The 13,610-nt window shown below is 40.4% G+C and overlaps 1 protein-coding gene across 1 annotated transcript in view; it reads left to right on the top strand.

The window, feature by feature from the left end:
• MYO1D (myosin ID) overlaps window positions 1–13,610 on the top strand; it is a 160,929-nt gene that overhangs the window by 26,437 nt on the left and 120,882 nt on the right. Inside the window, exons 2-4 of the mRNA XM_026864801.1 lie at window positions 10,503–10,711; window positions 11,574–11,667; window positions 12,434–12,599. Coding sequence (XP_026720602.1) covers window positions 10,503–10,711; window positions 11,574–11,667; window positions 12,434–12,599 — 469 coding nt within the window. The remainder of the gene's footprint in view (window positions 1–10,502; window positions 10,712–11,573; window positions 11,668–12,433; window positions 12,600–13,610) is intronic.

Below are 13,610 nucleotides of genomic sequence, written 5' to 3'. Positions count from 1 at the left end.
TTCAGCCGTTACTCGTGGCTGCGGTAGGTGTGTCACAGCCATGGAGGGATGGTGTTTGGAAGGGACCTGTGGAGGCCGTTCCATCTAAGGCCCTGCTTTAAATTGGGCCAACTGCTTTGTTATTTGTGTCAAAAATGAATGTGATAATCCTGGAAATAAGCAGTTTTACTCTGTGTTGCTGGTTTTGAGTGTGTAAGTAGATCTGCCGAAGCCGAGTATGCACTTGACCACTACTCTAGGCTAAAATTGTGCTTTCAGTAAAGAATTAGTGGGTGAAAACTCTGTTATTAAACTTTTTGATGAACAGTGTAGCATTTGCTCTGACTTGCGGTGATTGTCACTAGCTAATGCTCATTATCTAACAAACGATCCTTTGCAGAAGCCTGTGCCTGCCAGAATTCTTGGGCTGATGCGTCCTCTGAAAAGATCCTGTTTTAAATAATTTCACAGGGCTCTGAATTCCACTGGCCTAGAATTAAAAATACAACGGTGTGGTCAAAGTCATCTTGGCTTGTGGAAGATAAGATATTTTACAGGATCTTGTAGATATTTTACAGGATATCTGCTTATTGATTCTGAGAGGTATTTGTGCTGTCTCACAGTATTATTTGAATAGTTTTTCAGCTTCAGACTGGGAGCTATCTTGACAGGAAAAAAAATGTAAAATCTAAAAGGAAGTAAATGAACACAATCATTTTGGTGGTAATTTAAAATGATAAAACAAGCAGCATGTAAATCAAGTAATCTGTTTTAATAATCAAACCATTTAAGTCCTTTTCCATATTGCTAATGTTCCCCTTGCATTATCATTGTTTAACAAGTCAGTACAGTTGCCATTTAGAAATTCACTCCTTTTGCAGTGAATGATGAATGCATAAATAACAGCACTCCTACTGCTCAGATGTTTTTCCATTCAAAGCATATAAAGTGAACTACTTAACTCTTGTGCAAAGTCATTTGCTTATCTTGCCTATCCTACGCTGCACTTCCATATCCACAAGGATGTTTGAGGAGTTCCCTGTTTTGTTCCTTTTTGTCCCTTTTTGAAGGTGTCCTTTCAGTGAGCGGGGAAAAAGATCCTGATGCTGAATCTGCCAGATCAGTCACACTCACCACTTGGACTGAAAGCACTACACTTGGTTGTAGTAAAAAAAACCCCTTTATTTCTAAACCAAACTTTCTGTAAAGTATTAATTGCTCTTTAATTGGAAGAACTAACCTTGTGTATTTACTGGGCCTTTTCAGCACTGATATGCAGACTAATTTCTACATGGCTTGAGGGTTTCTCTTCCAGGGCACCTGCTGCTAACAGGGCAGAGACTGAGAGATGGTGAAGAGGGGGTTTACTGCAGTTCTGGTTCAGATTGCCATTGGGTAACATGAAGTTTTTCCAATACAAAACATAAAATACAAGGAAAAAAGTTCCACAACAAACCTGAGCCAAATATGTGACCAAAAAGCAGGAGGCTTTTCCTGTGTAGGCATGCTTTCAAGGAAGTGCGAGGAAAAGTCCTTTCCTTGTGAATAGTTAATGGTCATACTATGTTGAAATGTATTTACTTTGTGATTTGCAAACTTAGTTTTTCCCTCCATTGCTTATGACTTTCTTCATGTTAGCTGGCTGAAGTTGTTGCTATCTGTCCCTCAGGGAATGGTGTCAGTGATAATCTGGATTTGAGGTGGCTGAGACTGCCGCTGTCCATCGTTGTCCCTTCAGCAGACGTGGCAGAAGGGAATCTTTGGCAGAGGAGCTGGATGGGCAGCTGTAGGTGGAATATCTTCATCTGCTGCTTTGAGACTCAGCAGTTTGTCTGCTGAAGCCCTTAGTTGGTAATCTAATGTGCTGCTAGGACGGTTTATGAGCCAAAACCACAAGAGCTGTGTTAAGTCACAATATGCTGTAAAAACACATAAGTGTCTAAAGAAGTCTGCCTGGTTTCATGGCCAGAAAACAAACAGTCCTGTTTGAGGACTGTGTACTTGTCCTGGTTTCAGTGAGTGAGTGGCTGTGTGGTGTTTGGCTGCCAGCTGGATTTAAACCACGACAATACCCAATATTTACCCAATGTTTAGGTGAAATGATGCAGATCACTGTAACAACTCTAAAAGAAACCCTAATTATGCAGAAAAATAAGTAATATTTATGCACTATTTGCATATTTTGCAGCATTATTTTTGTATTATTTGTGTGGCCTATGTTAGTAAGATCCAATTTTATTTTAGATCTAATGTTACCAAAGGACTAAGCAAGCCTTTTGGAGTGCTTGCAGATGGTGTACTGTATCTTAATACTGCAAAATGATTCTTGGGGTTTTATAGCCCTGTATCAAAACAATGCTGTATTCAGGAGACTCCAGCAGCTTTCACAGATCAGCACTGAGCATGAGCTTAACAAATGCAGAATATTCCTTTACAGCAGAACAATGAAGCATCTGAACATCAGCATCTCATGGCCAGCTGACTGGAAAAGGAGTCTCTAAGCAGCCAGAAAGAAGACCTGTGAAATATGGTTGTACCTTGGCACCTAGGCTTGTAGCATAAATAGAGGTGTAGTTACACATCAATACAAAGTTCTGTTAATTGTACAGTGTATATAGAAAATTGGGAAGCTGGTATCGTATACCATCTCTGTGTAAGAAGGAGATGGCTTAGAAAATAAGGCTGAAAGTCATCATCAGTAGAGCTGCTGATGTGGCTTCGGGTTCTGTTTGTTTGTACAAGGATGCTGCTGTATCGGGGTCATCAGCAGCAACATGAATGGGTTTTGTTTCCTGAAGTTACTGGAGAAGTTAGAAGGTAGTAACATGGTATCAGTCATGGTTTTTGGTTTTTTCTGCATGTTTCCTGATCTTTCTGTTGGGTTGCAGGGTTTTATAGTTCCTTCAGCATGCCTTGAAAGGAAGGTTGTTACTCAAAAGTACAAGCTAGTCCTTTCCTGAACACTATTGAGAGAAACCTGCCATTGCAGAATTCATGCACTGCTGAACCAGGGTGATGAAGTCAGATGGTATCTTCCGCGTGATGCAAATCTGTCGATTAGTCTGGGTTTTGCCTTTTGTCCTGCAATTTTGTCCACTGATACATTTGAAGGTAGTGTACCCTTTAACACAGTGGTGTTTAATCCAGCAAACAAAGCTAAATTCCCAAAATTGAAGGCTGAGATAAACATGGTGTGGCAGGTTACAGTTAATATGGACACAGATTTTGGAAACAGGAGGTGATGTTTGAAGGTAAAGCATCTTTTTTTAAGTACCTGAACGCTGTAACATCAGAGTGGAAGGAACATAATGGATCATGAAGTCAGTTGCCGGTCAGTGCAGGAAGCCAACTAAACACATCCATAAATAAGTTCAGCAATATCCAGCAGAGCTCACTAGTCCTTGCAGCTTCTGTTGAAATGCTCTTCCCGGATGGCTCCCTTGATAGTGAGCTTTCAGTTTCAAGTCTGTGTTGCCAGGGTAAATGATTCCCATTTTTCTTTTCTATGGGCCTGTGTAATTTTTTCTTCTGGCTACCTGGCAAGATGATATTCACCTACCAATGTATTTATAGAGTGATTACTTCCACCTTCTCCTCCTCCGCCACAGTTTTATGAGTCTTGTACGTTTGCTCTTGGCTCTTCTGCACACATGCTCCAGTTGACTTCAAGTGTGGTGGGAGCAGATAGATGAACCTACCTGACTTTTGAGCTTTCTTTTTCTTTTTGCTATCCTTTTATAGATTATGTGCTTTTTTGATAATTAAAAAGAGATTGTGGGTAGATGGCAGTCTTGTTTATTGCTATCCCAAGTGTGTTCTACTCTTTCCTGGTTAGATATGGAATTGTAGGATAATTTAGCCTCAGGAGGTTGTTCAGGGCAACCTCCTGCTCAAAGCAGAGTAATATGATCACTGCACAAGGATTTTACAGTACTTCGGCCAGAATTTTCACATGGAGAGAGGGAGTGTGTTTTACTGCTTTACACAAAGAAATCGGGAGCAAGCTTCTTTCCTCTACCTGTGCTTGATAGCAGTTCTCTCATGTGTGGATTGGAATAAAACCACAAAGCATTATGTTGTCCCTGGAAGCTTTTCAAAGAACTTCCTTTTGTCTCATTATCTATTTCAAGTCTGCTTGCGCCTTCTGCTACGCTTCTAGAAATGTAAAAAGTCTCTGCTGTAGGAGAGACAGCTCAGTCTGTCTGACGCAAATAGAAACGAAAGTTCAGTGACTCCTATGTTTAGTGGCTTGGCATTTTTTCAGTGCAAGGTTAGTACTTTAACTTCATGTTTAAGGAGAGAGTTTTTAATATTATTTTCCATTTCTAGATAGCTATATTTCACAGTTTTAGCCTTTATTCAGCATTCATTAGAGTGAGCTTAGCATCCATCTTCCATTTTCCTTTACCCTGACCTTATCTAGTAGGTTTGCAAAGCTGTGTGCATGACTCAAGGGTCAGCTCTGTTGGAGCCGAATCAGCCTTGTCAAATTACGGTCAGTTTGCTTAAACAGTTTGTTGAGGAAGATGTGGCACCAGTCACTCATAGTTTAGTTTTCTTTTGAAAAAAATGTACATCATTAAAAAGGACTCTCTTAACCTTATTTCCAAAGCCAACTGAAAATTGCAGATGAATGAAGTATTCCTCACCCTGCCCTTTCTGCTCCCTCTGTACAGGAAAGGAGTGGTGCAGAATGCGAACTGAATGGCATTTCCTATTTTGTTAAACTGGCAAGATCTGAAAACTGAATCCATGCAGGACAACTGCAAGCAAAAACTTCACCTGCACTTTAAATGCACAATGTGCAGCAACTCAAATTCCATTTTTTCTGGCCCTCAGGATGGATCAGAATGTTGTAGACCTGCATATTCAGAATCGTGACAGGCTTGGATTGTTTTCCTAGTGCAGGGAGGTAATACTGACTGGACAGTTTTTTGGTCTTTTTCCAAGTGCAGCAAGAATATTTTAGCTATAATTCTGCCAACACAAATCCTGTTTATCTGAGCTCTCTTGTGATGAGGATGATTCGCTGTAATATAGTTTGAGCAATTTACTCAAAGGCTTGAAAGTCATTCTTTCCTGCCTGACAGCTGATTTTGTTTTGCTATTTACCTAAAATAAAGTCTTCAGGTAGCACTGAATTCTCAGTAGGGAGACCTGGTATCGCATATAAAAGGCACAATTGTATGACACACACAGGGTGAAGTGTGCTTAAGCAAAGTCATGGCACTTCCCAAAGCATGAGAATAGTTTTGCCTTTGTGTCAGCACAGCTGGCTCTACATTCTTGCATTTTAAAACAGGTAAATGGCAGAAGTCTACTTAAATTTTCTTCCTTAATGAACACATCCTTAAGGCCCATCCTTGAATATCTATGTACCTCTCTTCATGAACATGAGTTAATTGAACGTCTTCATGTGTGTTTGCAATGAGAATGGAGTCAAAGCCCTCTCACAATATATTTTTAATGTATGTATTTGGTGGTACTTTGGGGGAAAAGCCCAAATCTCACAGGGTGTTTGCAACAGGAAAAGGAATTGTCCCTCTTCTGCATGCCAAAGAGTTGTGCAGCTGCTAGGTCAGTCTTCCTGTGCACAAAGGAGGAAGAAAAAGTAACTCATACTAAATATTTAAGTTTGTGCTTTGGAGTTAATGAGTAAGTTGGAAATAGATAATAGTTTGAAACCATCAGCTTCTATTCTTTTAACCTTCAGTGGTACTATGTTAGCTGTTGACTTATCTAGTGCAGGGTGATGCATCTGTAGCACTCCTGTATCTGTCCTGAATTATTTGCTTTTGTTTATTTTGTTAACATTTCCTTTAAGCCACTGCTGTAGAGTTTAACTGAAAGTCCGTTTTCATTTGGTGGCTATGTTGTGACTCTTGTGACGGCGCTCTGCTTCTGGAGCATTTTTGTAGCATCAGGGACCAGGAAGGGGTCAGATCAAGGAGCTTTACTGAGCACCTGCTAACATGGGAAAGCTTTAGTGCGTCTGTGTGTGTAAAGCAAATATGATGTCAAGTCTGTGATCAATGGTGAGAAAGGAGTATTCCAGATGAGAGAAGGACTTTTCTGAGGAGAAAATGATCCATAATACCAGAAGTGACACTTCAGCTCTCTTAAAGTAACAGAAAATGGGATAACTGGTGACTTGACATGATTTTTCTAGCAGTTGCTTTGCTCATCAGATATTAGACAGATGGAGGGAAGGACTGGCAAAATGTGTTTCTGAGGAGCCGTTTCACACCCCGGCGAAGCCCAGCCTCTCTGCAAACTGATCCCCTGGTACCTGCCGTAGGTTATCTCCAAGTATGCTGCATTCCAGAAATAGCAGTAAGACTACGAAGTGCTGCCTGCTGTCTGTGATCCCAAAAAGTTTCTGTTTATCTTTCGATAAAGAGGAGTTACCATGTGAATGATTAATTAGAAATTCCCTTTATAATTCGAATTGCAGCATTTGGAGTGGCGACTGCATGGTAGGGTGCCTTTGTTTAACGGTCTGCATTCTGCAGATGTTGTTTTGGAGTATGGGTTCCAAGTCTTGCCAACTAACTCTTTTCTTTATTTGTACTGAGTGCATTTGAAGTTGCATCATTTCCTCGGTAAGAACAGTTTTATTTTTGACTGGAGTGTTTGTCAGGTGGGAGAAATCCTAAATGTGAGTGCTCTCTGGTGGCGAAGATTTCTGCTTTGGTTTTCTGATTTCTGCAGTGTATTTTCCAATGGCAATTGGATGTGAACATAGGATGTCTGGACTTAAGGATTATTTTTTTTTCAACTCCCTAAAAATAAAACCTACAAAACAGAGTAAGAGCCTTTTTCTTGCCTTGGCAGTCTTCTTTCCCAGACAATAATTTCTATCCCTTTAAATGATTTATATTCTGTGACCTGCTGGTTTATATTTTCTCACTATCAATTGATATTTTAACAAGGTAATAAAAGCTAGTATAAAAACTTCTCATGAAAGAGCTGGTGTTCTTCATCAAAATAACACACAAGGATTAAATACCATGACTTTCTTTTTGGCTGCTGAACTAGATTTCAGATGCCAGAGTAATAAGTGGAAAATTCAGAAGACAGTGATACAGAAATTATTCAAATAGCATCAATATGGGGGAAATCTTTTCTCCTCCAAGTAGCAGCACAAGATGATGTGATTTTCATGGTACGTACAAACTGCAGTTTGACTGGGGGGGGTGTCAACCCCCTGGATTAGGTACAGGTGTTACTTTTATCAAGTGTGCTCTAGATTGCTTTTAATAAAAAAAAAATCCACTCCTATGTGTTACACACTCTGTACTGAAACGATTACACTGTGCTTTATGTTGACAAGCTTTCCCTTGATGGGGTGCAATGCCCCAACTGATGAGCCTTTCCAAATAGCTTCATTGTCTGTTTTTGTGACCTTGCCTTGCAGAAGAATAGTGAATTTAACAGGGCTTGTACCTCCCAGTTTGGACTGCTGTCGTTGGTTGTTTTCTTAAGTTTTCATGAGTTCTTCTTGGGCAAGGAAAACCACGACTCTCACACCGAAGCAATGCAGCTAGGAAAACAGCCGCTGCTGTTCTTGGCCTGCTGCTGTGCTGAGCTGCGCTGGGGGATGAAAAGAGGCTTTATCAGCAAGGAGGGGTGAGGAGCGACAGCTTCTTTTAGGCACATCTAAGCACAGCTCTGGAATTTTAACTCTGGTGCTAAGAAGAAGAAAAAAGTCAACAGAGAGGTAAATGGAGATGTCAGTTGTTCATAAACTCCATATCGTAAAGCCAAGCTTGAGAGATGCCCATTTGTCAAGCCTGGAGATGAATCCTTCTCCCCCATCTCCAGCTGCCTTTTGCCACAGAGATTGACGACACAACTCATCAGAGTCCAGTAAAACTTCTAAAAACCTGCTTCTGAGGCCAAATGTGAGATCTGTCGTCTAATCCCAGAGCTGTGGGGGAAGCAAGCAGGCGGCACATCCAGCTGCTCAGTGTGGGTGTCGCAGCTGTAACACCTCCAGGGCTGAGCTGGGCCCTCTCGAGGGGCTCCTGGCGCGCTGGGCGCTGCGGTGGGGCCGGCTGGCACAGGCAAATCTGTAGGTTCTGCTTATGAGGCAGCTGAGGACACTTGGCTGTCAAGGGAGGAAACTTAAACTCTGTTCTGCCACTGAAAGTTTACATAATTCATTACTTAAGGAAGAGGTCAAAGTATTGGGTACTGTGATGGTGACTTGGCACGACGCTTCAGTAGGGATGTCCTTTTTTTTTTTTTCCTTCTCAGCAGCTAAAACAAACCCCGTTAACCTCTCTCTGCTGACCAGGAACCCTCCAGCCATGCATCTGGCATTACGGTGGGGTTAAAACCTCATCCAGAAGCTGCTGTATTTTTAGTTTTATCCTTAATAGTGTCTTCAGTGGTGGTTATGCACCTGCTGGGCAGTGGCTTTTGAAGTGCAGTCTATAGGTTCTCCGTTGGGCAACTTGCCTTTTTTGGATGGCCCATCTCCAAAAAGGTGGGAAGGATTCGGCTGGTTTTGATGTGCTTATAATGGGTTCCATTACTTATGCATGTCCCAGTGTGATTTGATCTCCTTAATAGAAACAGTGCTGTGTGTGCTTGGTTTTTCTTAGGCTCTCCTATGTATATGTAGAGTCCCTCATGTGCTCCTGAGAGGGCAGAAGATGAGCAGCCTGGTATCCGATCTCTTTGCACCCACGTGTGTCTTCTGCCTGTTTGGTATCTTCCAAATACCATGATTCCCAGCTGCTTTGTGCTTCAGAGAATTAAAATAAGGATGGCAAATGGCAAGGACTGAGTGCGTGAGGCTTCCTGTGTACCTAAAACTCTGTCTTAAGAGTTAGGCTGTGATTCTGTATTTCATACCGGGCTTGTGTGCCAGCTGCATAGTGTTGTTGCCTATGCATTACCCATAATTATTGTTGTGATAGTTAGCCACTGAGCTGAGGTTGATATTGCTAATTATAACGACCTTATCTTTTCTAAAACATTTCTGTTAGCTTTCAAGCATCATATATCTCTAAAATATAAAATATCTTTGTATTTTAAGCTCGTTAATGTTTTGGGAAGTGCATATCAAGAAGACCTTCAGTTAAAACAATGCAGGAACAAAAAGATATTTTGCAATTCTTGTGTCTTTTTAAGTGAGGTATTTCTGGAGGAAGCTGGAATTAGAGGCAAAATCACTTTTAAAAAGTGGAATGCTGGTTGCTAGATAATATTTATTGAGTTTTATTACACCTGCTAAAAACTAACACTGCCAAGATGCTGCAGAAAATTCTCAAATGAACAATAGAAAATGTCAAGCCTGTCACCACATGGGGGTGGTAATAAATTCAATAAAGTAATGCTAGAATTTGTGCCCGAGTCCATCAAGGATTAGGAAGGCCCTTGTGTTCTGTAGAGGTGTTATGGTGCCATCTAATGTTGTAAGATTTAAATACAGGGTGCAGACAGGTATTTAATGATTTAATGGTAGAAATGCTGTAATTTGCATGTCAATCTCTAAATCTGCTGTCATCCTTTCTCCTGAGAAGCAAATGCTGTATGAATTCTTCAGCTGTTAATTTGCAATTCCTTCTGTGCTCTTCTGCTAGATAACCTTCACTAAAATGTGAATTTCTTTGGAAACATGTTTTAACTTAAGCACTTAAAAAAAAAAAAAAAATTAAAAAATTGTTTTCTGTCTTGCTTGCAGAAAGCATACTAAGGACCAGGCAGGCTTTAAGAAAGGTGTCCTTTAGGGTTATTTTCACACGTTCTTAAAAAGCTTTCACTTCTGCTTTAGCAGCAGTGCTGATACCAAAGTGCCTTCCAACAAAAAGTGTGGAGAGGAAGCTAATTGCTAGAGCTAAAAGGCTGTAATTTGCTTCTTGGCTTGTGTTTTTGTTTACTTTTTTGTAAATGTTGTTTGACCTCTAAGTGGCTTTAAAACTTGTGCTTCTCTGGCCTGAGCTGGGTTATGGGCAACTGTAGAATGTGGAAGAAGAATCTCCCTTTAAGTCCCTTTTATGAGGCAGATTATATAAGTGCATCATAAACTCATGTTTACTTATTGTCAATTGTAGAAACAGTAAATTATATTAACTGAAATCTTGCTAAAGAATTTCTTAGAAACGTTTGTTTCTGGCAGTGTGCTAATGGCAACAGAAATACCTCAATGTGCAGAAAGCTGGTTTGATAGCATCAGCAAAGCAGGAGTTTGCTATACTCAGAAATACAGTTGGTTTTTGTACCTCAGTAATCTGATCAGTCAATGAAATAGCAGTAGAAATTTCCGTTGTGGGCTGTAAGATTCAGCGCTAGCCCTAATTCTCAGTCCTTGTAGCATCAGGTCTCTGTGTAATATGCTAACGTGCCACCTGGGCCACACTGGTGAGATAACGCCCATAGTTAATATTTTAGTACAAAGTTTCAGTACAATGGTGTATTGAAAAATTCACCGGATGAAATGGTTTTTGGAAGACATATTCTGAATCTCTATGTTTGAATAATTCCCTTTCTTCCTTTTGTCTCATCCCGGGTAGGTTTGAAAAAGGACGGATTTATACATTTATTGGGGAGGTGGTTGTTTCCATGAATCCGTACAAAAACTTGAACATCTATGGGCGTGACATGATTGAGCAGTACAAAGGAAGGGAATTGTACGAGAGGCCTCCTCACCTCTTTGCCATTGCTGATGCCGCTTACAAAGCAATGAAGAGGCGATCAAAAGACACCTGTATTGTAATATCAGGTAAGCTGAAAGAGCTTTTCATGATAACGAACACTTGATCTTTGTGAAGAGAATGAAGAATGATTTGGCTAATGACAGCATTTTATAAAAGAAAACTTCATTAATCTTAAAACTGTTTATTTACATTTGAATCTGTGTGCAGAGACCTTGGCAATTATTTTTTATCTAATTCAAGAGCTGGTGTCAGTCATTAGCTTAATCTGTGTGTGCAAAGTGGTAATTTAAACGAGTCCTCTGCTTGCTCTGCCTCTGTGAATGGAGATCAGTGAGAACAGGGGTCCTGTCTCTCCTTGGAGAACTGCTGATTTTTGTCCCTTAGATGACTGGCCCATGTTTTGTTCTCTGTTCGATGGCCGGGCTGATTGCTTGTGGTGGCTCTAACAGTGGGAGCGGGGCTTGTACCATGAACGGTCGCTATCTGGATCCTGGCACTTTGTTTCCTTGATGTTCCCGTGCTTTAGCAGCTCTGAAAAGCGAGAGACCCGAGCTGGTGTGCCGAACAGTAGCCTCTTGTACTGCAGTTCCCGGCACTGCTGCTAGCCGAGCCTCTGCATGCCAGTCTTTCTCCTCTAACAATATTCCTTTTGATCCTCTGTGTGCCAGGCCTTTTACCGACCTGTGAAATCGTACATCATAACTGCTTCCAAGTCAGCACAGCAGCCACAACCAGGCAGGGTTATGGCTGTCTTAAGAAAATGTTCAAAGTGCATGCAAATAAAATTGCTTTAAAAAAAAACCCAAAACCAACAAAACAACAGTAACAAAACCCCCAAACATTATTGGGGTAGAATTAAGAGAGGCTGTTCAGTGATTTGTTTTGCTTTTTTGTATCTCTTGTGTCACCTTTGTATTATGCTCTCAGGTGAAAGCGGGGCTGGGAAAACTGAGGCCAGTAAATATATTATGCAGTACATAGCAGCCATTACCAACCCCGGACAGAGGGCTGAGGTGGAAAGGTAAGGGCTCTGCAGAAAAATAAGTGAAACTGTTTTGTTTATGGATCTCTTTCTGTGAGCTATACACACCATGTTATTCGATGATCTCTTGTACTAATTACATGCTGATTTTTGCAGCATTTGCCTAACTTCTTCAGATACTGCTTTTATTCTGGGAATTTTGCAATATTGAGTGGTAAAATCATGTAGAAAAGGGATTTTTTTATTTATATTTGAACTTTCAAAATAAAAACAGTATCTAGAAATCATGTTTCCTGTGGCATATTGCCTGAAATGTGTGTATGTTAGAATAGCATGTTCTATGCAAGGAGCATACTCCATGACCTTTCAGGCTTGCATATTCCTGAATTGCAAAATGTTCCTGTCAGTCCTAGAGAAGTTTTCAAACGGAGAATGTGGTTTTCTGCTGAAACAGACTTAATACCTACCCTGACAAAAATTTTGAAAATGTCTTGCAAAATTGTTCAAGAAATTGGGTTCAAAACTTACATGTGTAAAGGAACTGAAGTTTTGATGCTATTTGCAGTGGGTGATCTGTTCTTTGGTTTGCGTTTGCTCAACTCCAAGGAACGTTGCCGAAAGCTCCCAGCTGATTTCCCGTGGGATTGCTAATGTCCCACACATCTGCCCAAATATGTCATCAAAGAGCATCACTGCTGTTACTAAATTCTTCCAGAGAAATAAACGCCTGCAAAAAAATTTCCATGGTCTGAGTATACAAGTCTGGACTTAACTCTGTTTTCTTTTCTTTTTATTTGTACTACAGAGTGAAGAACATACTGCTGAAATCCAACTGTGTGTTAGAGGCCTTTGGCAATGCCAAAACAAACCGTAATGACAATTCCAGCAGGTTTGGAAAATATATGGATATCAACTTTGATTTTAAAGGAGACCCAATAGGTGGGCATATCAATAATTACCTATTAGAAAAGGTAAGCCACGGTCACTTTTAGAGTTAGAGGCTTCTCTGTGGTTACTTTTGCAATATGTGCCTTTCCATTAGAAAGTTTTCCTTTCAAACGTGGTATGTCAACAAGTGCTGTATGAGGCACAGAATCTCATTGAATCTAGCACTTCATTTTTCTCCAAGAGTAAGTATTAAGTAACTGAAATGCTGCTGAAGCACTGGCAGTGCAGTTACTTTAACACCACAGTTTTCAGAGCTCACCACCTAAGGGACTAGTGTTCCTCGAAAGCTTAGGTGCGTATGCGTGCATGTACTTTGTATCCAGAATAAAAGCTGAGGTTAATTTAACCTCTGCAGAACTCCTTTATAAGTTTCCACATTGAGTTCTCACTGGTGGATAAAAGGAGAAGGTATCCAGGTCTGTAAGTAGCAGGGGTATGCTTGAGAAGTGTTTTTCTGGAATAGTGCCACAGCCTCACAGGATCTTTTAGTAACTTTGTTTTTATATACTGCAAGTGATCCTAAGCATATTATTTTTTTTCGTGTCATTAAGTGGTGGCTGAAAACATTGGAATATGTAAAACTCTGTCGATAAACTGGGTATGATCTATTAACAGTTCTTGTTATGTGTGAGACATGTCTGGCTTTAATTTATATGTCCAACCACATCTGCTAACATGCTTTTTTTTGTTTGTGTGTTTTACTTTTCCCTTTATTTCCCCAAAGTCTGTTTTCAGAATAAACACTTTATTTTAAAAAAAACAAAACAACAAACCCAAACATTTAACATGTGATACTTTCATGTAAGAAAGGGGTGGGGCTGCAGCTGATGTGACTTAAATCCTGATGATTTATTTCATGTTCTTGACTTCTGCCAAGTTAGATTTATTTCCATTTTGAAAGCAGTTGAGGCTCTGATCCAAGCACAAGCAGTTAACAGACTCTGTGCTGCAGTAGGAACACATGCCTCCTCACTCTCCAGAGTTCAAACTTGTAGCATCAAATGAGGGTATGTTGTTTGTTGACTGAATTTCTG

The sequence above is a fragment of the Athene cunicularia genome (assembly GCF_003259725.1).
Source record: "Athene cunicularia isolate RWA chromosome 27 unlocalized genomic scaffold, athCun1 chr27_part1, whole genome shotgun sequence".
Taxonomy (NCBI): domain Eukaryota; kingdom Metazoa; phylum Chordata; class Aves; order Strigiformes; family Strigidae; genus Athene; species Athene cunicularia.
The sequence above is the reverse complement of the archived record's forward strand: the minus strand, read 5'-3'. Positions and strand labels throughout refer to the sequence as shown.